Source organism: Nesoenas mayeri (assembly GCF_963082525.1).
Source record: "Nesoenas mayeri genome assembly, chromosome: 5".
In the NCBI taxonomy this organism is placed as follows: Eukaryota; Metazoa; Chordata; class Aves; order Columbiformes; family Columbidae; genus Nesoenas; species Nesoenas mayeri.
In genome coordinates, this window is record NC_137548.1 from 40,117,558 (window position 1) to 40,145,211 (window position 27,654).

General features: G+C 40.4%; 1 protein-coding gene across 2 annotated transcripts; it reads right to left on the reverse strand.

Annotated features, from left to right (window-relative positions):
* Positions 1–1,338: 1,338 nt before the first annotated feature.
* Positions 1,339–27,546, reverse strand: GANC (glucosidase alpha, neutral C). 2 transcript variants are annotated; one of them, XM_080344927.1, is made up of 24 exons: positions 27,419–27,546; positions 26,306–26,368; positions 24,668–24,776; positions 22,968–23,095; positions 22,255–22,437; positions 21,342–21,390; positions 19,869–19,935; positions 18,389–18,485; positions 17,635–17,815; positions 16,601–16,754; positions 15,284–15,519; positions 13,497–13,623; positions 12,434–12,513; positions 11,411–11,554; positions 10,916–11,012; positions 10,442–10,543; positions 9,712–9,955; positions 7,954–8,018; positions 6,785–6,861; positions 5,488–5,562; positions 4,983–5,096; positions 4,331–4,443; positions 2,698–2,801; positions 1,339–1,812 (listed from the first exon to the last, which is right to left on the reverse strand). In XM_080344927.1, the coding sequence occupies exons 1-24, from the start codon at positions 27,445–27,447 to the stop codon at positions 1,703–1,705; spliced, it is 2,748 nt and encodes a 915-aa protein (XP_080201053.1). In that variant the 5' UTR covers positions 27,448–27,546; the 3' UTR covers positions 1,339–1,702. The 2 variants fall into 2 exon arrangements, with proteins under 2 accessions (XP_080201053.1, XP_080201054.1); XM_080344928.1 differs by lacking the exons at positions 1,339–1,812; positions 2,698–2,801; positions 4,331–4,443; positions 4,983–5,096 and having other exon boundaries at positions 5,477–5,562; positions 6,750–6,861.
* Between the last annotated feature and the right edge of the window lie 108 nt (positions 27,547–27,654).

The window sequence follows — 27,654 nt, forward strand, 5'->3', positions numbered from 1 at the left end:
GAACAAATTGTGCTTGGTAGCCAAGAGCTGAGTAGTCACAGTTTGCTCTCACACTTGCTGTTCCCAGAAATCTGCCCTGCAGAGGACAAGCAGCAGCAGGTGGGAATGACTGACCACGCACAAGGAGGGCTTAGTAAGAAGAGGAGGGAACAACGTACAAATGGACTGTTACATTAGCTTTAGTTGGCAAAAATCATGACCATCATTCTCGTTTCCTACGAGTTAATTTACTGACGTGTTTAGAAAATATTTTGTTATCTTGCTAAAATTAATTAAGTAAATTTTACCCTTTTATATCCACAAAACCCAACTGATGGCATGTTCAGGTTTGAGTCAAAGACGAACTCGTTTTAAAATAATATAGTTGACAAGTGTAGCAAATGGAAAGTGCAAAAAACTTGAGTTGCGAAAAGTGATGCCTGATATGGAAAGGGCTGTGGGAAGAGGCAGGATGTGGGGGATGTGGGACTCAGGATGCCTCTTAGTTTTGAAAGGGTCGAAAGCATCAGGACACACCAGTTCTATCTGCAGAGATGGTGGGAAAAGGAGGCAGAGGAACATTGGGGTGAGTTGTAAGAGGATGGGGGAACAAGCATGAAATGGGATGGCTAAATGCAGAATTAATCCCATTAAAATGAAAAATTCACTTCATAAATACCAAGCTCAAATCTCAGCCAGATACTAAAAACTGACCAAGAAATTACTAAAACGTATGTGAAGGAAGCTAAGCTTTGGCAAGACTGGCAAGATGTGGAGAAGCAGAGCTCTCCATAAGCAGAACCATTTCACCGGGCTGGCTTTAACCAATGACATTCAGTCATCCAAAAATGCTAATTCTTTCCTAATGAAAGACTTTTTTTTTTAAAGTAGTACCTGCAGAGAGACAGGAGGACTAACATGGAAAATGTTGCCATGTGAGTCTAGCTGCTATCCTAAGCCAGTATTGCACTTACATAGATGTGTGCCTTTTCAAAATCCAAATACCAGTTTCAAAGCCAGCTGCTGGAGAGACTCCTGCACTCCGACATTTCTGTCTTTTGCTGTCGTATGACTGACTGGCACAGCCTGTGCAAACCTTACCTTTGGTGACTGACCTGTTCGGCCAGCCTGTTGTTTAGTTTCCCGTACAGACTGCCTGGTTTTGCACTCTCACATGGACTGGAAAGGGGAAGTGTCTGTCATCACACTGGGTGGCTCCTTCTGGGTTTGTTTTCACAAGGCAGCTTGCAGACAGAGCTCCAATGGTAACCTCTGCCTCTGGCATATCTGCTGATGCTCCTTGTCAAACTGGCCCACATCTGCTCTTCTCAAGTACTCCAGTCTTTGAATAGTGGGATTTCCAAATACTTACATTAAACCCTATGCCAGCGAGCCACAATCTCACCCCAACAATTCATGATTTTTTGGTGCAAGTAGAAGGCAGAACTCAATCTTAATGCCTAACTGAAGCTTGCGGGGAGCAGATAGTATTTACCTTTTTTACCCAAGGATACAATTCTAGTGCCATTACTTTTGCTGAACAGAAGAGCTATCCAGGTTTAAATTAGTGCTTTAAAAGAAAAATTGTAGGAAAAGTTAGTTTGGAGATGTGGGTGGGAAGTATGTTCCTTGATTTGATTGGATCCAAGTGAACATTTTAAGACATCCCAACTTATTTGCCTTCAACCTCTCAATGAATTCTCTGAAGAAGTTGTGTCTTCTTTCAGCTGATGTGAATCCTCCAGTCAGCATCAACACTCAGGGCTAAATTTTCCAGCGTCAGCATGGAGGTCTTCGTATCATATGTGAAAACCACTTCTTTTTCTTTTCCACCTGAACAGGACAAGAGTTTACTACATAATTTAAGAAGAACCCTTCTGAAACACAGTTACACATGACTCTCTCCAATTTTTAATTCAGACTGTCCCTGTCAATGGTGGAAAGAATTGATTAAAAAAAAATAGTAGTCAAATCCATGCAATATACAAATCAGAATGCAGCAGAATCGGAAAACTATTTCTTTTTTGTTGACCTTTCAAACTACAGTACATTAAACTATGGAACTATTCAAAGATTTTTCTAAAAAAAATAACCCTACTTTCAGAATAGGTTTTCCCCCAAGCACCCTAAAAGTCCTTGAGATTGACAGGTGGAGGCAGAATGTCCACACGATTCCCAAAGTGAAGGGTGTGCTTGGAAAGCAGCCAGAAACAATAAGCCCTTTCTGTAGATGCTACTGCCTATCCATATGGAATCCCCCCATCTTCTAGAGATCTCCATATAGTCACAAACTCCACATAATATTGAATGAGCAAGAGAAAAGCCATCCTGGTTTTGTCTGCAAATTTCCTGTTCTAGACTAGGCCAGCTTACAGATCTGAGCAAATGGTCCTTCATTTGAAATTCTATTTCCGGTCATGTTCTGTGCAGGACACAGTTACCTGAACTTGTTCATTCTGAACCACTTTTGCTGATATATCTATTGCTTTACAAAGCAAGTGTTCTTTAGTTCTGCATGTAATAGTAGTGGTGAGCAGCTGCTGGCTCCCTGCACTATATTCTGTCCTTGATATCAAGAATTAGCAAATAGAACTGAACAAAGATGCTCCCTATGCTGTAACACTTACTTTATAGAGCTGTCAGTTTGCCACCTCTAGTGAACTGCAGTAGAGCAACAGTATTTAAAAAAATGTAGTAAAATAGAAGTCAGTTCATTACCCTTGGAAGAAGCTGTCACAAGAGTGGGTTGCTGTCCAAATCCCAGAACTATCACTCGTGCAACCACACACGTGGTGTGGTATTGTCCGCTTTCATCTACGCAGCTGAAAAAAGAAAGTGATTTCATACACATTGCTATCCACCAGTAGAAGTTCAATATCATACTGAGAAAGTACTACTGCAGTCTCCTCCTGAGAGTTCCCTGTTCTGGTTTCTTTTCCTCTATTTACCTTTCTTCTGAAACAAATAAAACTTTCTCCTATTATCAGCTAATTTTTCACTGCATAGCAGATTTCACGAAGTTAGAAGAAAAAAGTTTGAGAAGGTACTCTATGGCAAAAAGCATGGCTTTGGCAACCAGAAAGGTTCTGGATTTTTGCAAAATGGTAGTTAAAACTCCTAAGTATAAATCTAAAGTTAATTTTAACATTTTTCAAGTAAGATGTTTCAATCTGAGGCACAATTATATTTCATTTTGTAACTACTTTAATTTTTATTAAAAAGCTCAAAAAAATTAAATCAAAAGGAAACTTTCCTTTCCAGAGTGAACAGAATATTATATCACTCATATCAAAATGTCTTTTTCCTAACTTCTAGATTTGCTAGCATATTAGCAACATTTTTCTTTTCCATCCTGACTTTTTTAAGCTTTTCAGATTCCATACTCCAGATAAAGCGATTTGAAGCATACTATTAAGTACATTATCCAAGCTAGTTTACAGTTTTGCTCTGTGTTAAATTTTGTAGCTTCAGGACCACCTCCTGCATAGTTTTAAACCCCGAGGGAATAAAGAAATGCCTATAAAATCACCTTTTATGCACTGCACAGCCCCACGGGCAACATACCTCAATAGTAAAAGTGTCATAGTGACATATTTAACATCTCTTTCCTTACAAGTAGCTATGGATAGTTTTGGCTTTTAGGTTGTTCCAGTCAGCCTCTGCAGGTTGTGTCCCCTTGTGCCTCCTTTCAAGTGCTTTTCTTGTTTATTTTACCATGCTAATATATATGGTGCATTTGTTGATGACTTCTGGAGACTATATGTAATGGTGTCTGTAGTTCCCACACAGAATATCTCAAGTTGGAGGGTGCCCAGAAGGACCATTGAGTTCAACTCCCAGCTTTTTGCAGGACTACCTAAAACTAAATCATATGATTAAAAGCATCACCCAGACACTCCTTGAACTCTGACAGTCTTGGTGCCATGACCACTTCCCTGGGTGAAGTGGTCTCCACTCTCTCAGTGAAGAAGACCCTACAAAAACATATCTTAGAAAATATACGCTCTAAGTGTTGCTTATTTGCAAATCTCCCAGTCTATCCTCTTTTGTCTCTCTGATAGGCTTTACACTTGCTGATGACTTCCTTTTCATTTGAGTAAATCTGTAGAATAGGTGGATTTGAGTAAACTGAAACAATACAGGACAACTCAGTATTTCGTGTGTTGCTGCCCTTAGACTTTTGCAGAACATTGTTTATCTCTGCAGTTTTATGGCAGATCCTGCATGCTCTGGGACTTCATCAAGCAACAGATGAGACTAATACTTCTAGATTTGTAAGGTGGTCTCATGAACTAGAAAAGATATTTCCAATGACAGTGTGTTAATGGCTTTTGTCCATAATTGCCGTTACCTGGAAGAGAGAGTGTTCTTGTGGAAAGTGAATTTCCGATACAGGAACTGCTTCTTGTGCAGATACTGAAAGGAATGCCCATCGTCCAGGTAGAGCTCACCGATTGCACAGGCCTGTGATACACACCAGATGGAGTATAAATTAACAGCAGCTTCCAGTGCTGGGCAATTAAACTAAAAATGTCTCACTATATGTTATGCTTCATAGTGAAGGGTGTGTGTTTATTTTTCTTTAGCGACTTGTAGCCCTAGAAGGCTCGGGGAGTCCAGCTCTCAGAGTGCTTGAGGACTTGGACATCCTGGTTTTGTAAATTGATGTGGCGGCCAGGTGTCACCTCATTTATGTGGGAAGTTATCTCTCTGTGCCCCAGAGGAAGTTTGTGGTGTGCTCATTCTCTGCTCCTTCCTCCAAGGGACTAGAGGAGGGTTGAGAAAGGTCAGAAAAATGTTCTGCCTCTACTATACTCAGACAGCCTCACTTTGAGGGGACAGTAGAAGGAAGGTGGGAGACCCCCCTGGATAGGAGGAGTGGAGGAGAGCCATTGGGCATAGAGATGCAGATACCACTGTGTTGACTGAACAGGCAGCAAGGACCTAAAAAGGTCAGAGAGAGTAAAAGACAACTTTGTAAAGGGAATGTCATCTCGGAGTACCTCTGTGTCCAGGGCCACGTGGAGTTCATAAGAAATATCTGTCATCCATTCAGTGGATTTTCCAGCCGTGGTCTTCAGGGGCAACACAGTGCCCCCCCGCTGGAACACAGGAATCTGCGAAAAACAAAGCCAGGGTAGAAAGGTTCTTATATTCTGATCATACAATTTTAACTTGGAAGAGGGATATAAACGTTTACCACAAGTACAAAAATAAAACTATTCAACTAACAATGGGAATAGCGGTGATCTTCCTGTATGTGTACAAGTGAAATATCTTTGCTTGGAGCAGTCACCCTTACATCATCTTACTTTTCTCTACCACCAGGACATATTACTGTTCCATCTAACAACAAAGATGGGACTTTTCGTCTCTACAAAAGCTATTTTATATTACATTCCTACAAGGAAACTGAAATACCACTTTTCTGATTTTGAATGTTGACAAAAGACTACCCTTTTTTTTTTTTTTCTGCTCAATGGAAGTAGTGTATTAAAACAAACATACATTCTCCAGTGTTACTGGGATCTTCAGAGTGCCTGGATCTTCTATTCGTTTAAATTTTCTGAAATCATACCAAATCTAGGAAAAATAAAAACAAGAATGAGCATGTTCTGTCTCCAGATGCAGTTACTCTTCTGCTTAACCTTACTGTCACTATTCCTAACAACCTATTTCTTGGGCAAGAAATAGCATTTACTTTTAAATAAATTAAACGACCTTCTGGATGGAAAGAATAAATTCTCATTCCTAGAGCACAAAAATCTTTTCTACAGTTTGCATAATATCTTGTATGTCTTAAAGCATCTGGAAGTGCAAAACAATGAAAAAGCTTTTTATTTTTTTTTCTAGAAATGCCGAGTTCTAGAATAAGCAAATTTATAATGAAATAAAAATTAACAATGAAGTTGCTAACAATAGGTCACAAAGAAAGAGCTACATCTGAAGCTTCCCACACACCACACTTGCCAGCAGTTTTAGCTGCTTTAAGTGTGCCAGGCAGTCAATTCCCACAGAGATCTTGATAAAAATACTTATTTTAACTTGTTTGGATAGCCCAGTCTGTTTTTCTCCTTATATTAAGAAGAATTCTGAGTGTCCTCAGGTGCATTAGTGGAGTCACAAGGCTCTGCATGGTCTCACATGCTCCCCTTTGCTGCTGTCTTTCCTCCCATTCCTCACTAGAGCCTCAGGCTTTCCCTTAGGAACTATTTTCCCCACATTCCTTCCCTTTCTCCAACTCTCAGCTGCTGCAGCCAAACACTCTGTGTAGGAGTGGATCACAGTGCTGTCCTGTGGATAAATAACTTTACTTCAGAGAGAAACTGATCTCTGTACAAGTCAAAGTCTTTGCTACGCATATTCCAGGCTACTGAGGCTTGTATTTCCTTTCCATAATTTTCCCTCCCCACTGCTTCCCCTGATTTCCTTGTGACCTTTCTTTGAAGATCCCTTCTGTTCCACATAAAAGAGAAGTTTAACCCAAAGAGAAATACATGAAAAATGGCACTGACAATTTAGTGAAGCTCATTTTCAGCGTTCCATGAGAAGCACTAAGCCTCCAGGGGGGATTTAAATTATAGGAGTCCTGAGATTTGTGCAGCAGCTCTTGGAAAAACAAGAAAGTAAATTCACTGTGAGCCAAGCATGTGAGGTAGCAAGATGGAAGGAAGGTTCCGAGTGGCACAGAATGTCCAGGCAGCACTCGGCACAGCGGCGGTGCTCAGCAGTTAGGAGATGGGGAGCCAGAAGATTGTTGTATAAAATACCTTCTAAGGCTGAACAGCTTCATACTGATGCTCACCTCCTCTGACCCTGGAAGCAGAACACTCACTGCCTTGGCCTCTGGCTCTGTGACTGGATGCACCAACAAAGCATTTCCTGGAGAAAAGCATAAACATGGCTGTGGTCCTCAAGGCAGCATCTCATCAGAGCAGCACTGTATGCTTTGGGGTTGTCAGTCTCCCATAGCCATTTTAGGGGCTTGCTTGGGCACATCATGTGCTCAGGTTCACATTCTACTGGAGAAAAAGGCACATGTAGGGAGCTGATGGCTGCTGGGGTCTGGTTCTGTTCCTGCACTGGGATGCAGCTGGGCTGCACTGTATACCCACCAGCCTGGAGACTGCTAGGTCCCTCAGTCTACAAGCTGATGGCCTGTTTGTTCTTTGGTTGAACAAATAACACACTTTTCTAACCAGAAGAACAGAAGATGGGAATGTTCTTCTATAAAAAATCTGCTCAAGCTTATTGTACTGTGTATGGTTCTTCTTTAGTCCTAAACAAATACGTTACCATATACAGACTGAACAGTTTGATAAACTTCCCTCCTTGCCCACTGGTGATGCAAGCTGAACTCCCAGAGTACTCTGAAATGCTCTGCTTCACCACACCTTGCTTTGCTGCCATGTCCTGCCTTCCTTGGTCAGATTTCTGCATGAGAAGTGAACATCCCTTCATTTGAAAGCCATTAGTAGGCACTCTTGAGCCCAGAAGTAACAAAAAAATAATGCAACATTCCCCTCCTATTCTCTCTTCCCATATAGGCTAAATGTGTTTTACACAGACACACTTATCTTTTAAATGTAAGTTCTCAGAAAAAAGAATTTAGCAGCCAGCTGTATCTGAGTCAAAACCAATCAGCTTTGGATGGCAGTTGTTTGCTACTGTCATTTCTGAAGCAGATTTTTGTCTTTGCTGCTACAGTGAACTTCCATGTTTCGGGTCAAAACAGCCCACATTTTTTCAAAGTGCCCAGTGAGACTGAACTCAGTTTTGGCATCTTGTATGGACCCTATTTTCCAAGTGTTGTTAAAACCAGTTCCCTTAAAGAAGTCTCAAGTTCTTTATTCAGTTACAACATAATTTTTTAAAGTCTTGGGCAGAGTTTTCATGTTTTCTTTTTGTCATACGACACTATCACCTTGAAAATATTTAACTCAAATTCCAGAGAATGAGAAGACACCTCCTTACCCAGCATGTACTCATCATCCACACCAAAAGTTTCTATTTTCCCTGGAAACTCTATCCAGAGAGGCCTGTAGAAAGATAATGGGATTCAGTTAGTTCCTCCTCTCCTACCATCTTGTTCATGGCCTTCTGGCATTTTCAGGCTCCATTTTCTCCCTCTCTTTACAAGGTACAGCTATCAAGAACTGAAGATAGGGCCAGGTCCGCTTCTGTGCCTTAAAATACCCCTTTTGAGTCACTGATAAGAGTTCCCAGTACAACATCGGTTAAGACACTCCAATATATCAATGGTTTGGCCTCCGGCAGCCCCACTTTCTTCCCTCCTGTCTTCTTCCTTATGAACTTGCACTACATATACCTTCCTTCTAGCAAAGGAGAGATGAATAATCCTCTCTGTCCCAGTGTACCAGCAATGCAGACACTTGATGAGCTGGTCCCTGCAGCACAGTCCCTCCTGTTCTCAGCAGCTCACTGCTGCTTTTATAGCATGTCTCCTCCTGGTCACAACTGAAAAACCTGCACCACAAGTTCATTTTCAGTCTTTCTCAAAAAAAGTATTGCAACAGCCATCTGGTTACGGAACAGTTGTATATTTAGAGTTTGAGAGATTATGACAATAACAGCTCATTCAGAGAGAGGGGTCTGGGTTTCTTTACACAAAAATCCTGGTTCACCTGCTCACTCACAGGCATCCACTTGTTCACTGCAGCCCTGCTGTTCATGTCCTTGCTAATGAGACACAGTTTCCACTCTGCTTGTCTCAGTAACAAATATACCATGATTCCTCTCTCATTCTGTTCCTACTGCAGCAAATTTAAAATAATCAAAGTTTTATTTAAAATTATGGGCAGTGCACGTGACAAAATAAGCACAATTTCAAGAAAGACAAAACCCCACTGCCTATGTCAGTGCATACAACAAGGGCAATTATGCCTATGCATCTGCAGAGAGATGCTCACACTACATCTGTAATGCAAATCATCTTCAAAACTCAAACCACTCAGCCCTTTTCAAGAAGACCTTTATGGTTTTAAAACTTGGGAGATGTATTCTGTTTGCACAACAATAAGTAAAGGTAAATGTGGTGAAAAAGGACACTTCTGGGGCAACATCAAAGACATCACAATACCAGGGAGATTGACACTCATCTCTTGCTGAAACAATTGTCGCATTCAGTTCCACTGAGACACTTTCTTAGAAGTCAGAGTGCAGAAGAACAAAAGTTTATTTCCTAACTTTATTTCTGTTCTAGATTATTACTACAAATAAAATTATAAAAAATACTGAAGAGATAAATGATCAAATTAGTAATATGAAATAAGCTTTTATAACAGTAACAATTCAGCAGTAACAAACATTTTCTCGGGGGGCAAAATGGCCTTTATGTTTTCAGGTCAGCAAGTTCAGAGTCCATTAAGCACTGTTCCAAGTGTGGGTTGGAATACTACATAATGTTCTTTATCCTGAGGAGAATTTTGGAGTCCATAGTACTTTAAAAACACGTTTAAAGACTGTGCAGTGTTTATATAATTAGTGCGCTCAAGTTTTCATTTGGAAAAAACAAAGCAAAACATAATTTTTCTCTGAGAACCCTACCAAAGCTTGTAGAATGCATGAAAATAGAATTCAGTATTTTTTGTGTGGTTCTTTTCCTTTTAATATTTAAATAAATAATCGCAAAGTAAGAGATGGTAATTTAACTTCCCTCCTCCAAGTCACGTCCTGAAGATAACCACTAAACCTCCTGACTTACGCTCTTACCTCATAACCGGTTCAGCCGCTGTGTGTGCCCGATAGAACAGTGTGTATAAGTATGGCAGGAGGACGTAGCGCTCTCTAATGGCTTCCCTGATGATCTGGGTGTTCTTCTCCCCAAAGAGCCACGGTTCTCGCCGTTTGCTCTCCATGTTAGAATGACCTCTGAAGAAGGGCTGGTAGGCTCCAGCCTGATACCAGCGAACAAGTAATTCTGGTTCTGGATCTCCAATAAACCCTCCCACATCAGCTAGATGTTGTGCAGACAAATAAAAATACACATTTTTGGAAATTATTCTGAAAAATGTGAAGTTCTCCTCTAACAAACATTCCAAGTGTATAAATCCATGCATTTCGCAGTGTGCTTGCAGTTCTGCTGTTGGGCAGCTTCTTGTCCAAATAAGAGTGGAAAACTTATGTAACAAGTTATCCTTTAATAAAAATCTGAAGAGAGCTTTTGGAGGCCGAGTGCAGTCCCCAGTGACAGTCGACTGTCACAGTGGTGCTATGGAACACCACTTGAGGACTGCTGCTCCAGACAGAATGTGAACACTACATAAAAAGGATGGTGAGAGCCAGGTGAGTGGCTTCTGGAACCAGACTCATCTGCGAAAGTGCCTGGAAATGCACTGGACCACTGTGCTTTCTACCATCTGTGTTGAAGTCCATATTGGGACACAAACTTGGTGGCACCAGTGATTTATGCATAGTGAGCAACTCCAGCTAAACACCTTACCTCCACAGAATGAAATCCCTGCCATGCTGATGGTGAGAAGCATTGGAATAGATATTTTCAAGTAACGCCACTCTGCTGTGTTGTCTCCAGTCCACACTGCCCCTGGAAATACCCATTTTCAGCATTACACAGGGAAGTTGGGCGTATGCTTCAGCTTATGCTTGCAGTTAAGGAAAGAAGACAAGAATGGTCATGAACTACTGGTGGACTGCTGTTCTCTTCTTTCTTTATACACGCACGCTCCTGAAACATGCACTAAAAGCAGGTAGTGGTTTGTCACAGGACATAGGCTCTTATTCTACCTTTAACCTGTACACACTTTGCCAGGTTCTACTGATTCTTTCAATCATTTGCACTCTTATGTGGTCACCATGTCAGTATTATGAAGTTTTTGCCCTCTCTAGACTTAACTACTACACACAAAACTTAAAAGAACAAAGCAGCATGGAAGGTATCCAGCTAGTCCCTACTTACCATACTTCTGTGAACCAGCAAAGAAAGATCGTGTGAGGACAAATGGTCTCTCTTTTCCCGAAGAACGTCTGATGAGTCCTTCTGCAGTTGCCATTTGCTGAAAATCATGAATATGGAAGCCAGGAAGACAAACTCTATTATTAGGGTATTTGCTACACTGCCTCTTTAGCCCTTTGAAGGCAGGAAATATTAGAAATCTGTAGCCACAAATAATACCTATTGTTAAAGCAATACTTTCTTACTGGTATGTACTTGAACAACAACAAAAAATACCGTGTAGTCACAGCCAATGTAATTTACATTGTTATGGTAGAAAGGTACCAATGTTGCCACATTTTCTTGTGACCAATCACAGAGTGTATTTACAATACAGTGATATCCAGCACAGCAGAGTTTCAGTCCTTCATGGAGGTTACAAAATACTCACGACTGTGTAAATTACCACATTACATGTACTCCATGAGAAAAATTGGTTTGTGTCTGCAGATACTCTACCTGGTAGAATCCGTAGAGGTTGTGTACTTCCCGATGCTCCCAGTTGTTGTAGTGGACAGCATCTTTCGGCATTGTTAGTTCTGCCCCTTTGAAGACGGAAGGCTCATTCATGTCATTCCACGCAAAGAGGATATTAGTGGATCCCTGTGACACAGGGTTGCAGTTAGGACATAACAAAGCCATTGCTGTGACTTAGTGTGTTTATGTCTAGAGGGTATCAAACCAATCTGGGGTATGAGTAGAAACCACAATAGCAAAGCAAGATATGGTAATTATACTTCTGTGGTCACTTGAAAGATGCCAGTCATTCATCTCATCTCTCTTAGTGGCCCTTTGGTCATGGTGGCAGCCTACAAGCCCACTTGATTTTTGCAGTTCTTAAAAAACTCAGTAGATACTTGTTATTCCTGCTTTCTGGGGAGGAAAAAGAGGCAGGGAAAAGAGAAGTATTAAACAGCCATGAGGAAAAAAACAGAGAAGAACAGAAGAGAAAAACTGGAGAGGAAAAGCAGGCTGGGAAATGTCTACTATGCACGTCTACTAGGGGAGTAGTTTCCACAACCCTACTGCAAAGTAGAACTTCAGGGTGGGGATAAAACTGGAGGTGTCCAGCAGCGTCCGCCCAGACACTTTCAGCACTAGGCAGGAGGGCTGGAAGGAAGGTGAAGGTGAAGTGACCATGAGCTACAAGAGAGCACTCCCACATCACTCCTTGTGTGCCATTATGGTAGTAAAACCTGGAATTGCAGCAGCTGTGTTAGATTATGGGTTACTAAAATGCCTCCAGTTTGTCCATTCTACTGACGCAACTAAGCAGGTTCGCTGGATGCCAGCTTTCTTAGTGTAGACAAGTTCATGGAGAAAACTCTTCCCTGGTACTTCAGATTATCAAGATATTTTCCTCTACATTATGATCATATAGCTACAAAAGCCACCAAGTGGCTTAGCCAGTAGTTTATCTTCTCTCTTTTCCCCATTTTCAGGCTTTTTGGGATATGTAGATCAGAGCAAATAAATACGCACCTTGTATGTTTTGAAGGCAAATTGATCTGCATACCACTTTCGCACTTCAGGGTTGGTGAAATCCAGGTAACAAGAGGAACCTGTGGATGTGGGAGATCCCAATTATATACCTGATTTTAAGAGCATGCAGGCATTGTCTTTGCACCTAAATACAGCAGCCTAAAGCTGGGATGTCTTCTAAAATGGGCAGTAACAATGTGGTTGCTATTGTTTCTGAGACAAAAGCTCAAGAGCATATTCTCAGTTGACTTGGAACTCAGTACACACATCGCCATGTTCTGCAGACCAAAATAGATTCTGGAGGTCTGAAGCTCAGCACTGCTAGCAGTTTGAAATACATTCAGATGTGAACAGGAAGCCAGGGATAGACAGCAACCCTGGTATTTTGAGTTCCAACAGGAAAGTGTCGCTGAGAAGCTGAATAACTACATCCTGCCATGCTACTAAAAGTTGTAATATATCCTTGATTTTTTCCATATTCGTTCCTTTGCCAGGGCTGTGGGCCTTCTATCTGCAAAGATGGGAGGCAACCTCCTTTGAGAACTCCAAATGAAAAATAACATGTCAAATCACTATATTATGATTGAATCGCACAGAATTACATAATCACAGAACAGTCAGGGTTGGAAAGGACCTCTGAAGATCATCTAGTACAACCCACCTGCTAAAGCAGGTTCACCTAGAGGAGATCGCACAGGAATGCAAATCAGACTTCACTCATTTTCACCCAGCCTACAAAAGCTGTGCTCACTGCAACAGACCAGACTGCATTTCTGTTACCCAAGACAAGTTTGGAAGAGGGGTGGCTGTTTTGATCAACAAATCAAACTTTTTTTAGCTCTAGGCACTGGGACTACCTGCAGGGCCAACAGACATAACAGAAGAAGTTGTACAGCTAAGGCAATTAGAACATGACTGTACTAAAGTATTTGAAATTGCGAATATTTACAAAAAATGCATGGAATCTAAGAATTTAATTCTACTTTCATGAGTCCGAATTAAACTATTCTGCAAATTTTTTAAAATAAACAGCTTGAAATTTAGAGACAGAGTCGTTTTTTACCTGGCCAACAGATGCCCTCAAAATCTTGCCCATTTCTGTCTTTCACAAAATATCCTTTGTCCTTTGCCTGTGAATACAGGGTGTACGTGGGATCAACCTTAATGTGGGGATCTACAATGACGACAAGCTGCCAGGATAAGAAAATAAAATGTATCATTAGCATCAACTGTACTGAATAAAACAGTAAGAGTTTGCTTTTAATAAAAGGCAGATTGATTTCACTTTAGGTAACGAAAGTAGCTGTGTCACTAATTTTAGAAAGCAATCACCAGTTCCTCTATATACTGTTCTAGACTTTAGTATAATAGCTGAATTTACAAAGAAAGCATGAATTTATGCTTACCTTTCTGAAATAAGTGCAAAAAAATATTGTTTCAGATAAAAGCAAGCACCCCAACTCCTAAAAACACAATGTTTAATTCATTGCTGTATTCTGTGAATGGGAAAATATCTGACTTCCATGTTCATGTCCCTGCTTAAAATCATTTGCCTTAAGACATGTAAATATATCTTAGCTTGTATACCACACAACAGCAACAGAAGTTTCTAATCGTTTTAAACATCCATGTATTGTATTTTGCTGTTACTTTCTGCTGCCATTAACTGCCTTGCTGTAGAGCTGAGAAAGTACTATAGCTCTAAATAAGAGACTGAAAACTTGAATGAAATCTCAACGGCTATTTCATTGACTTTTGGCAAAGATCAAACATTAAGCAATTCTACAACTTTTACATGTTAACTGTGTACATTTTAATACCTCTATAATTCCAAGAAAAATATTTTAGCTGTAAAAGCAGAAATAACAGCTAACTAAACTAATAGATTGCATATCATACCAGTATTTCAGAAGAAGGAAAAAACATTTAGTTTATGGTAAGCAATTGTATCAACATGAAGAATAATTCTCAGTTAGGATAAGGAGAAAATAAAAAGTATTATGAACACAAAGAAAAGCTGAAGTGAGGATAGCAACTTCTGTTAAGTAGAAACATTTTCTACTGTGCCCATCAAGGACGGCACTGGGCTGCTTCTGTAAGATGGAACTTCACATGGGTCAAACTTAGCCTGGTGGTCAGGGTACAGAACTAATAAAACGGCACAAAGAACTGCATTAAACAAGATAGACGGTGCACTGGAAGCATCACCAGACTGCAACACAGTCTAATTTACTCTATTGCACTTAAACTGTTTCCAGTATCTGAAGTACCTTGGTATTGTGCTTTAACACTGGCCGGCAACTAGGACCACGTAGCCACTCACTCATCCCTCATCAAGTGGGACGGGGGAGAGAATCAAAAAGGGAACAAAAACCCAGACTCGTGGGTTGAGATAAGAAATGTTTAATAAGACAGCAAAGGAACAGAAAATAATAATAGAATATACAAAACAAGTGATGCACAATGCAATCACCACGCGCAATTTTGTTTTCGAGCAGCGGCATCTGTCCCCTGCCCAACTCCAGGTTCTATACTGGGCATGACATCATACGTTAAGGAACACCCCTTTGGCCAGCTTGGGTCAGCTGTCCTGGCTTCGCTCCCTCCCTTTTTCTAGTGCATGTGGGAGAGGACGGGAAGCTGAAAAAGTCCTTGACTCCCCAGCAACAACCACAACATCAGTGTATTATCAACATTCTTCTTATATTAAATCCAAACCACTGCACTATACCAGCTACTAGAAAGAAAATGAACTCCATCCCAGCCAAGACCAGGACACTTGGTTAAAGCTACATTGGGTAGCTTCACACTACAAAGAAATATTTTCTGTCTTCCTGCTTTATTATTTACCTTCCGTTTTCTCTTCTTGAGATGTTCTTGCATCTTTCTGGGGTTCCGGAATTTCTTTTTGTCCCAAGTAAAATACCTCTTGCCATCTGTGTGCTCTATGTCCAGCCATATCACATCATAAGGAATGTCATGTTGATCAAAGCCAGCGTCTACTGCCTTGACATCTTGCTCATCCTCGTAATTCCAGCGGCACTGATGGTAGCCCAGAGAAAAAAGTGGGGGCAGGGCTTGAGTGCCTAGGAAGAGTATATGAATGAAGATAACACTGTTAATGCCCTTCAAGATTTTAGCTAGAGACTCTACAAAAGTTAACATTATTAATATGTAACTGTCTGGAGCTAGGGAATGCTGGCCTATGTTGAGTCTAGAGCATGTAACCAATATAAATTTATACTTTAATTTTTTCTAATGCAAAAATATTCTAGATTAGTTTAATTGTCATTAATGCAAACAATTAAATAGATTTTAATCAGTAAAATGCAATTCCTGTGACTGCTTGAACCTGAGCAGTGTAAACAGGCCCACAGCTGCTGCAGTACAAAGAGAACCATGGAACTCCAATTGTTAGGAATTTTTAAAATTAAAAACCAGGTATGTACACATCCATATGGCAAAAGGGAGCTTGGAAACTTTCCCAAGTGTGCACTTCTGCTTGGCAAGATCCTCTAGTGATCTGGCTGCTTTCCTATTTCTGTTCAGTTGAACCACATTTGGTCCATAACACCTGTGCAGCAAATAATCATTGCTAACATTCTAAAGAATTACCAGGGATGTTTCTGTGCTTTCATTTATTTTTAGTATATAAAGAATTCTGCTTTCGTAAAATGTTAGTCCTCTTGCCTTCTTTTTTTGAGTATCTTCCTGAGCCTCTTGCTGCTTTCCTTTTCCATATTTGCATGCTACCTCTGCTCCCTTTCCTAACAAGACACACTGGATAGTTATTTATCTCCCTTCTCTACTCTCCAGGATACATAATTCCATAACTTCAGTCTTTTCTCATTATAAGGCAGTCTGTCTTGATGGCGACTGATAGTTCTAGCCCTCTGGGCCTCCTCTCTTCATCTAAGGAAGCAGTTTCAGAGAGCAGTAACTCAGTTAGGGCTGAGTTTGACCAGCTACCGATGCCCTGGAAAACAAGGATGGAGACCTGGCTTCACAAAGCACCAGCCCTTGCTCTACAAACTGCAGTTTGGGAATGACTGGCCTCCAGCACACAATGGGCTAGGTAAATATTAACTCACTCTCAGGTACAGCATGCTCCTCAAACCATCTCCCAGGTGAATGTGCTATACTGACTGCAATTACATGAGTTAGTACCTGTCAGATGTGCAAACTGCTTGAAGATATCGAATGCAGTGGGTCCCGTCAGCAGGAAAACATCAATGATGCCACTTTCTGACATCCAGCGCACATCAGTTACAGGCACGGCTCTCTGCTTGGCGGTCTCTGCAGCAGATCCAGACTGGATATGCTTTGAAGGAAACCAAGGTAAAACTGAATAGCTCTCTATCAAACTTTGTTTCAATGAAAGAGAAAGTCATGGAAAACCACAAAACTCGCTAACACACACCCAGTAGGTATGAGGAATACACAATGAACGCTTCTTATATGTCCTTCACAAACCCTTTACCTTGCATACTGCTTATAAAAAATACAGAGTAATAGTTAGTGAGGAAAAACGGGTAATGAGGGGAAAAGTAATTAAAGCTTTTCTGTAATTAAATACTGCATTTTCTGCAGGATCTTTGAGTAATATCTGTAACTATGCCATGAGAAATAAAGAAAATCAATAATTTTAACCATGTATCGAAGTGCTGGAATAAAGCAACATTGGTTTTCACTGTTTTAGTTTTAACAGAATTCAAATGTTTCTGTTTCAGGAGTTGAGTGAGTTCATTTCCTGAACATTTTATGTTTCTTGAAGGTCAGTTACATTCCATAGAAGAATGAGCCTAAGAAGAAATGTATGGCAATTCCAATAATTTAAAGACTCAGAAAAATTCCTTAAATCCAAGAGACTGTCAAGATTTTTGTCCACTCTTTTTTGTGCCCGCTACATCCACCTGTGTAGATCTTTTCAGCTCAAACATTAGATGTCTCCTCTCTGCCTTCTCCTGTAGACATCTTAAGATAAAAGTTCTATAACTTGACTCTTGTAAGGAATCATCTCCTTGCTCTTTTCAGCAGTTTAAACCAAGAAATTTAGCAGTAGGGAGGACAGGAGAAGGAGACTGACAATTCCTCATTAGTGAGCAAAAGATGAATTTCCCATAATGTTGTCATGTTCCTGCTGGCCCTGCCCTGGAGTGTTTTCTTTCATTATTAAATTCTGAGGAAAGCGAGCAACTCACCTCAGCTACTGCCTTTGTATTAATATCCACCAGCGTTTCTGAAGAGTTCAGCCAGAAGATTCCTGAAGTTCTGTTGGGCTTGTGTGCTAAGAGAAGGGGCACTGAACCATAAATGCCTATTTTGTCATGTATCTTGTGGCCGAAGATATCCAAATTATAAAGCCGGTAGGCATCACCATCACTAGGATACACAAACAGATGTGTTTGTTACATGTGAGCATCCTGCCCTAGGCAAATTTTAGCTCTATTGCCATTCCACTAAACTCAGTGAACACCCTGTACTATCATCTTTTGTTTAGCATCCAGAGCTGAAATGTGGACAGCCTAGATTACTGCTTCTTTGCTTTGGTCATAGCTATTTGAATAAAACAATATTTTTGCTGCCAGCAAGACTACTGCTTATTTGCTCTACATCCTCAAGTATAATAGGAGTTCTGAAACCTCCCATCCTCCCATAGAATTGCTCTTTTAAGAGTTCTGTTTAAACATGACCAATCCTGCAATTCTGAGAAAAACTCTGCATGGAAAAATGAGAGAGAACAGAAAAGGTCATTCATGAAATTGAGTGGAAAGTGAAAGCAGAACGACTCACTCCACGTAGACAGGGCTATGATTCAGCTTGCTGTATCATTAAATGAAAAAATACACTAATATAAATATCTCAAGCTGTTGACTGCATTAAAATATTAAGACAATGTTATAGCTCACCTCTATAAAAATTATATTGCTTTTACTAGCAATCTGCCACTTTTACCTGGTGTTTTTGAGAAGAAGTGCTTCTGCATGTTGTGGTAGTCCATAAACATGCTCAAATCCATGTAAAGTGAAGTCCACACCTACAGAACTAGGACCTGTGGGAATAACATTAAAAGAGAAGACCACAGAGTTCTATTGTCAGGCTTAGCTGAAAGCATCAGCGCAGAGTGACCTAACTAAAAGGCAATAAAAAATTGAAAAGCAGGTTTTAATAATTAGCTCTTTCACACTTGCTTTCAACCTCACTTTCATTATTATTAATTAACTATAGAGGTAATGTTTTAAACAGATTTTGTTGCTTAAGAAGATAAAATTAATCACTTCGACAGAAAAAAAATACATCCAATAGTGGGTCTCGTCTTTATTGTGTAGTGAAACTGCTTAAAATTATCTCCTGTTTCTATCCCAGTACCTACAAGCCAAGCTTTGCAGCACAGTGGTACAGCAGAGTGGACTTTAGAGTCAGAGTTGCCTGTTTCCTACTGCTCTTCTCTTCAGCCTCAGCCAGGGGAGCAGCATGCACAAGAGCCTCTGCCAGTGACACCATCTTGTCACGTTACTGAATCCAGAGCAACTTCTGGCAGCTGACCAGAGATCCTGTAGACTGACAAGCAGTGGCTTCAGGATCAGGACCTGACCATATGGACTTTACTCCTCCAACACAGAGAAACAGAAAAAACCATAACACTGGCCTAATACATCACATACAGCACGGACAACAAGGGCAACAGCATCCTGTCTGTGTCTTGACTGTGAACCGGAGAAGCCCCTGTCACCACAAGGAAGCTCTTCCAGATTTCTCTCGCCCTGCTGCAGCAGCTGGTTAGTGCTGGTTGGCATAAAAGTGCACATGATAGTGGTCATGAACAAAGCTAACCAACTCAATTAATGCAGAACTGGACAGACAGCAGATGGTCACAAATTTTGGTAATTAATAATTTAAATTGTATTTGAGAAACTGACCTACAGGTTTCTATAACCTTCTTATCCCTTAAGACTGCTCATATTTCCTTTTGTAGTCCCCCACTTAAAAGGAGTATTTCTGTGACAATTATTAATGCTTAGATATCACTAGATCTCATTGTCAGTAATCATTAGATTTCTGATATGTTGTGAGAATAAACCATAAGTGAAATCAATGTTATGCGCTGATACTAAAAAAGAAAATAAAAAGGAAATAATGCATTATATACCAGTCAGCCAATGCAGATAGAGTTGTGCTATGTCAGAAATGGTACATAGTGTGCTGACAAAATAGGTCACATTTAATGTGTTCCCTTCTCAACAGAAACCTAATAAATATTTCCAGCACTTCTGTCAAATTTGTTACCCATCACTGATATCTGATAGGCAAGTTAAAAGAAGGAGCAAGACACTGATAAACGTTAAACAGCTAAACAGAAAGTCGACAGAAGTATGAACAAACACAGCTAAAAACAAAGCAGTAAAGCTGTTTTCAGAACTAGACTGAGACTTACCATGAGCTTTGATGTCTAAGAATCTGCCAAATTTCTCTTGCCAGAGACCTAGATCCTCTTGTTTCTCCTGGATGAAAAGAAATAGCTAAGCCTAGCAAATGCAACTGCTCACACAATGTATTTCCAAGAAAAATATGCGTATTCACATGAGATTTGTACATTGTCCACTGTTTTTTTGCCAAATATGGTTAGTATAAATAAAGCCAAAACACAATTCAGGTCCTGCTACAGGAATTTACACTGAAGAACTAATGTGCTAGTGGAGCACACATGCGCACTGCTACAGCATAAAAGTAATACCTGAGGTCTTGGATAGAATCAGAGAATGACAGAATAGCCCAGGTTGGAAGGGACCTCAAAAGATCATCTGGTCCAGCCTTTAATGGGAAGGAAGCCTAGATGAGATTATCCAGCACCCTGTCCAATTGCATTGTGAAAACCTCCCAGTGAGGGGGACTCTACCACATCCCTTAGGAGGTTGTTCCAGTGAATGTTTGTTCTCACTGTAAAAAATGTCTTTCTTCTGGATGTTGAACATGATTATAAAATGCAAAGATTGCACGGTTGGAACCAAACAGGAAAACCTATGCAAACAGAAACCAACTCACTCCCCTAAACAGTAAGGGTCAGGCAACAAAAAAACTCTTCAGACTCCCCAGAGTCCTGTGTGTATAACTCATACTTTCAGCCTCCTTCAAATTTTGAGCCCTTGTGCCCTGCTATTTATTTTCCTAGAATTTTCACCTTTTGCAGCGTCTTTCCTGGTTTTGTTTTCTACATTGATCCCAAAATAAGCAGATGTGGCCTCTTGCAGCTGTGTGACTCCCCCAAAGAAAGCAGGCTCCCTGGCAGAGCCCAGAGCTCAGACACAAGTATGCTGAGGGCAGCATTTCTGCTGCCATTTATAACAGCATGATGGAATAGGCAGACATCTGCTTGACAGGAGGCTAAAATTATATCATGGACACAACTCAGCCTCCTGAGAAAACTGCTATGTGCCTCTATGCACTGCCAGGACCTGGTCTTTTATCAGAGAGAATCTTACTTCTGTATTAAACATGAATGTATGTGGAGACTCTTTTTCTTTTGAAACTCTCTTTGCAGTGAACAAGGAATTTGAAAAGGACCAAATATCACCACAAACCTCCCTTTTACACATCTACTCCAAATCAAACAAGAGAACAAAAGAGAAAGAAATTCTAAATAAAAAAGGCAAGTAAAAAAAGATTTTGAGCCAGATCTACCTGACTGACATCTTTTACAGCCCTGGTAAAACACATAATCTTTTATTTAACTATGAATTTGCAAAATATCTCAATATGAAAGACCGGGTCCTTTTTGAATTTCACTGAAGGGTCGTTAGACTATGTTTGCAAACATAATACCAGAAGAAATCATGAACATGTGATTGTAATTAATCAATTATCTTTTCTACAAAATAGTAATGTTGGAATTAGAGTAAGCATGAGTTACCTTAGAGGAATCACTTGATGACTCATCCTTGTTTTCTTCTGTATGTTTTCTAGTGAAAACAAATACATAGAACTAATCAGTTTATTTTTCATTTAAGGAAGGATTTCAAACAGAAAATTCATATAGCATTATGCATTTCCTTATACATTATATAAGGGTTTTGGCGCTTGATTATTCTGAAAATTGATGCCATAGTCAAGAGCTTTAACTGGCAAACAATTTTAATATTCAATGTCTTAAAATAACCTTCACTCCTTATTTGAGTTAGGTTGACTCCTTGGCCTTTCACGTTTATTCCTGTCTGTGTCAGTGTTTTACACACCCAGAAGATTCTCACTTCTTTGTTATTCTCTGTTAAGGGATCTCTGTTACTTACAATTTTTGAAATAATGCTCTCTAGGAGAGACGCTGGCTAGGCTCTTTTCCTAGTCATGACATGTCCTGCACTGTCATTTCTCACATTTTCAGCACTTTGCAGTGGGATTGACCTATAAAATCTTGCGGCTATACAGGCACATTTTAAGTTGAACAAAACTTACGTCAGGAATTTATATGGTGAATATAACTTACCAAAAGCATAACTTCTGTCATAAAAGGAGACAAAACTAATAACCTTATCATAATACCATCACTCATTCCCAAGAAAGACAAGGGATACCATGATACCTTAGTGTTTTACAGAACTGGCCATTAAACGAGGTTAGCATTTTGCACATGGCTTCTGCAAGGGACTAAAACAGTCTACAGTTAATTGATCTATAATTTCTCTCTCATAACTTCACCATTGTACTTACTGGTATGAAGTAAACGAGAAGACATTTTGATGCATAAGAGCTTCTATCACAGAAACTGGAGCTCCACAGAACTGTTTATCTTTAGCTACATACTACAATGTGATAGACAGATACAGTACCTATCACTGGGAGGTGGTTGTAGGTGCTCAAAATATAACAACCCATTGGAATTCATACTCAGAACAGTCTCGGTCTTGGACTGTAGCTCAATCTGGAAGGGGTTTGCTGTGACTTGAAGTTTGTAGTCCTCATTAACATTTGACAGCACCAAAATGCCTGCCTCCTTCTGGGATATGATAAGTCTGGCAAATGAAGAGCAACAACAGCTTTATATCAGTCAGCAGCATGTGAAATCCACTGTAGCTAAATAACGATTTGAAACAAAAGATAGGCTGAGAATGTCTGCATGTATTATAAAAAGCTCAAGGCTAACGCTGAGACAAAGAACCCCAGAAATACAAGCTGTGTTCAGGGTTCACTGCACAGTGCAACAAGGGGCTACACAACTGCCATGAAAACTATTCAGAATTTCCATTCCTTTCACATTAACAGGTAATGCCTTAGGTAAAAATGATGCATCAGAACAAGTAGGCTATTTTCTGATTGGGTCAAACAGCCTCAAGTTTCTTATGGATATGACAAAGCTTTCTCCAGTCTATTTAACATGAATTTTTGAAAGTAAATTAACCACATGCATTTTTATTTTCCTGTAACAACTTTATACTGTAGAGAGACAACTGTAGGGTAGCACAAATGAAGGAGAAGGGAAAACACTCTTGCAAGTGAAGCTATATACGTTACTAAGGTGCTAAATCATCTTCCCATCACTTACTTTCGGGTGATAGGTTCCTTTATAAGAACATCAGGAACTTTGTATCTTTCTCTGAGAGGAGCTGCCTCATCAATTTTAAGCCTGAAAATACTGCCTTCTATTTCACAAATTTCTACTTGTAGAAGAACCTGGGAACAAACAAATAGATAAACTGGTAGCGATAACAAATACCAACTTACTTTTCAACTCAACTTCACCAAACACTTACTCTCTGGAAAAAAAAAAAACCCAACCAAACATGCCTGCTTTCTGATTTAATGTTCTGTAGTGTTGCTGAGCATCAATCATCACCCATCTGAATTTATACCAACTAACTCTACTTCTCCCCTTTGAAGAAACAACTCTTTTTAAGTGGACTCTTTGTCTTCAAGTCTCTCATGTCTAGCATTTTGCAGCTCTCCCCACAAGCAGCATGGAAAACAGGGGTAGTACACAGTAATCTTGAAGTTTGGACAATTTCACTACTGTGCTGTCAATGTAAGAGCAGGATACTATTGAGATGTGGGCTTTTTGCAAAAATGACAGTGCTCTGTGTTCACAGTTATACTGACATTGATGAATTGTGTCAGAAAGATACCTACAGAAAATGTATAATAATACTGCCCTACACAATGTACCTTGCTGTTCTACAGTTAAGGGAACTGGGAAGTCACTCTGTTCTAGCTCATACAAAATGACTCCTTTTTCTTCTGTGGAGGATCCCTACACCACAAGTCAGATTTTTTTGGTTGTTTTTCTTTTACTTTCTTAATCTTTCCTCTCATGAGACACAAAACTGGCTGAAGAATTTTGGCCTGATATCTTCTCCCTCTACCAGGAAGCCACTCAGCCCTGCTCTCTTCAAAGGCATGAAAGAATGAGAGAGAGTCATAAGCCCAGAGGAAGAGAAGGCAAGAAAGAACAGATTCATTTGGAGTTCCAGATCCTGCTTCCTCGGAAATATTTGACATTATGCCGTCTTTTTATAAACGCTCAAATAGTCCAGCAAGCCACAGAGATTCACAGTCTTTCATCTACCTAAAAATCTTGGACAAAAATGAACTCCCTTTTCTGTGCTGACTGCAAAGAAGGTCAGGACCAACAAGAGAAGCAAAAAAATACATTTATGCATGGTATATACAGAGTGTGATGCTTAGAGCATGGAGGAGAGCCATAGTCCCAAACTCCCATAATCTGAGGAGGGGTTAGGTTGCCTGTTCTCTGAGTGAATGTGTTAGCTGCTATGCTGTTAAATCAGAGAAACAGAAGACACCCCACTTCATGTTCATCTTCTTAAATTCAAAGAAGGCTAATTTTTCCCTCAAAAACTGCATTTGAGCAAACATGGGAATACAAACGTATGGTTAGGAGGTGATCAAACTTAGGTCTTCTTATGCCATTACAGAAAAATAATTTATTATTTTGGAATAGTGGAGAAAATTCTGAAATAAAAACATTTTTTCAGCTAAAAAGAGTTCTATTCAGATTTTTCATAAAGTCATCAAAATTTTTTGAAGTTCCTTAAAATACCTGTTATCCTTGCACAGTCTCAAATTGTCAAATAAATATGGGCCAGTAATGACATCTTTGGATTGATACTTTGCATCATATCTTAAATATCTATCACTGAAGAATCTCAAAACCTGCAAATATTATCAGACTTGTTGATAACATTCACTGCTTCTTCTGTAAGAACACTCTTATGCTAGGTGGGCTCTCACCTTATTCTCCTCATGAATAATTGGGAATTTGACATTCTCATCACTTAATGTGACTGAATCCAACAATGCTTGATACAAGGATTTTCCAGGATGTAGAAGTTTCTGACGCCTGTCAAGAGAGAAAAGTATTTTTGGTATCCCTAATTGTTGAGGTTTATATGACACAAAGGGACATAATATTGTTAGAAATGTTTACTTAATAATTTTGTCTTGAATTTGTTTCAAATAAAATTATTATCAGTGCTTCAAGTCAAGGAGAAGAAGAAAGAATATAGTTCTGAGCCCATATTCATGTTTATGAATGAGACATTAGAGGGGTTTGGTAACCCATCCCCACCCTATAGAGTTTTTTTAAACAACAGAAGTCTTTATTTAAGTGTACAACTAAATTCTCAGTTGTCCAGTTACATTGCTCTTCCTTTCATGACCCCAGAAATTTCAGCTGTTTAAGCTGTTTTCCATTTTCTGTCATATACGCTGCTCAGTCTGCAGGCCCCAGGTGAACAGCTGTTACAATCTGTGGTGATGAAGCAGTATATGTTTGTCATTTGTAACTTCCCAAATATGCGCTGAGGAATTTTTTTTTCAACAGGTTTTGACTACAGGTTTTGGCCCTGATGATGACTTTAGGATGGAGACCCTGAAATAGAAGTTCTTTTATCTGTTTGCCGAATGCTCCTTGCCAAGTTCAGGTTTTAGGAACTAGGTGAAGATAAGTGTCTTGGAGGCTCCCTTAGGGGGAAACTTCTTCATTAGTAAACTGACTTTGTTTCCTTGCAAACAGATATTGCACAAATGCGAGCAATCATATAAAGGATTTCTTTTAAAAGCATGGCAAAGACAGGATCTGATGCTTGCCAATGTGTGGCAACCTCCTGCTGAGAAATTAGATGTGTTAAGTTAAAATGGTGACAGGCTAGAAAGGGCTGGTGTGAAAAGAGGGAGGACTCCTTTTTGCACTGGCAAAAAGTTATTTGGGGTTTTTTGAACGTAATTTCCTGCAGAACAGAAATGAATATCTGAAACTGTAGCTTGGTACGTCTGTGGCTAATTGGTATAACTCTGGGCAATCATTCCCTTCAGCCACATAGCACTGGACAGAAGACAATGGAGGATGGGAAGAAAAAAGCTGGAGAGGTACTTCAGTTAGAAATAGGATGAGAAGGATCATTTAGCTTAAGACTAGCTTTAAGAGACTAATAACCTAGAATTTAGATTTGATGCTGAATTCTGGCCAAGGTACTTGTTCAACAGAACTGCAATCATTTATACTATTGTCACAGACTAGTGGCTTCTATCGAGACTTCTGTTGTTGTGAACTACGGATATTCGAGAAATATCCACATCAAGAAAACAACCTGCGCCTAAGTGTACATACAGTTAAAATATTGCTGGGGCTTTGTCAGATGAGAGGTGTGACTCTTGAATTTTATCAGAAAAGGTTTTGTATGAAAGATACCACCTTTTAAAATATGCTGTTTATTGCTTTCTCACAGGTGAGTGGCTCACTTTGAAAGATAAATCCTGAAAGCAGCAGACTTGCTGTGATTAAAAATCAATGTGTAACTACTTCCCATATCTTTTAATTTTACTAGTTAAAAAAAACCCCAAACCCGACACTACGATTCTTCTCTTTACCTGTAGAAAGCAATCTGGTTGCATTCCTTGAAGGTGCTTTTGTCCACAGCCTCATCTTGGACACTAGAAAGAGCAGATAAAGAAAATGCTTAAATGTGTTCACCAAACACCTGCTCAATGATCAGGTGATGGAGGTCCTCCTCAAGAGAGGCAAGGATTAAAGAGAATGCAGACAACTGTGGTAACATAAAATGTGTTGGACTTCAAACTATTGTGTTTGTAGATGGGAAGGATTTCTTACACATTTAGTTGCATGCTAAACCATTTCCTTTTAAACTTTGACAAATTGGGCAAACAATTGAATCTGTGACTGACAGAGTAGAATTTCAGCACGAGTAAATTCTTGGGGCTTTGCATTTTGAAGCCAGATCTCTCTCTGCGGTCCTTATATTACATTCCAGTAATAAGAATGGAGAAAGAGGCAGGATTGGCAGAAAGGGAGAAACGCTGCACCCTTCTACTTGCAGGCGGACTTGATGAGGAAGTGAGGCTTCTGGAGTCCCTGCTGACAGCTCTGTGCTATCTCTAGGCTTGATATAACTTTTATATCTAGTAGATAACAGTAATTTTTTGGCTTGTCTGAAAAGAAGGACTGTCAGTACTGTTTCTCATCAAAATACTTCCCACAACATGCTGAGTTCTGACACACATAGACGAGAATAAGGTGTTAGGTAGAAGAGAATAAGGTATTAGCACTGGCAGACAAAGAGCTGATGCTCACAAAATACTTATTAGTTATATATATTGCAGATAGCAGCCATAAACACTTGGTCACAAATTCTGTGAACTAAATAGACCGAGATTACTATTAGAGACCTCACAGTAACCATATATTTAGGCAATTTAATCCTTCTCGTTTTGGCCTGAAGACACCCATGCACTTTGGGGTTTCCACACCAGCTCTGTGGGACTGTTGGCACATTTGGCACCTCCAGCGCTGCAGCCTGTGCCCGAACGGACCCGCGCGTTGTCACATGCGCTCCCGCCAACCCCTCTCCGGGCAGGGGCGGCGGAGACAGCACCGCCACGGCCCCACACGCCTCCCCGCCGCGCCCGGCGGGCTCTGGGGTCTTTCCGGGGCCGGACAAGGAGCCGCTGCCGGACAGCAGTTACCTGACTTCCCCCGGCGTAACCGCCTCCATGGCGGGGCTGTCCCGAGCGGCCGCCGGCGGGGAGCAGGGGTGAGCGCCCGGCTGCGGCGGCGGAGCCCGGGGCCTCCCCAGAGGGACGGGCGGCAGCCGGGGACGCTCCTCCCGTAACGGCCTCGCCTCGCTCGCGGCAGGTGCCAGCGGCCCAGGCGCAGCGCCCTGTCAGCGGGGGAGCCGGCGGGCCCTGAGCGCGGCTGGGCC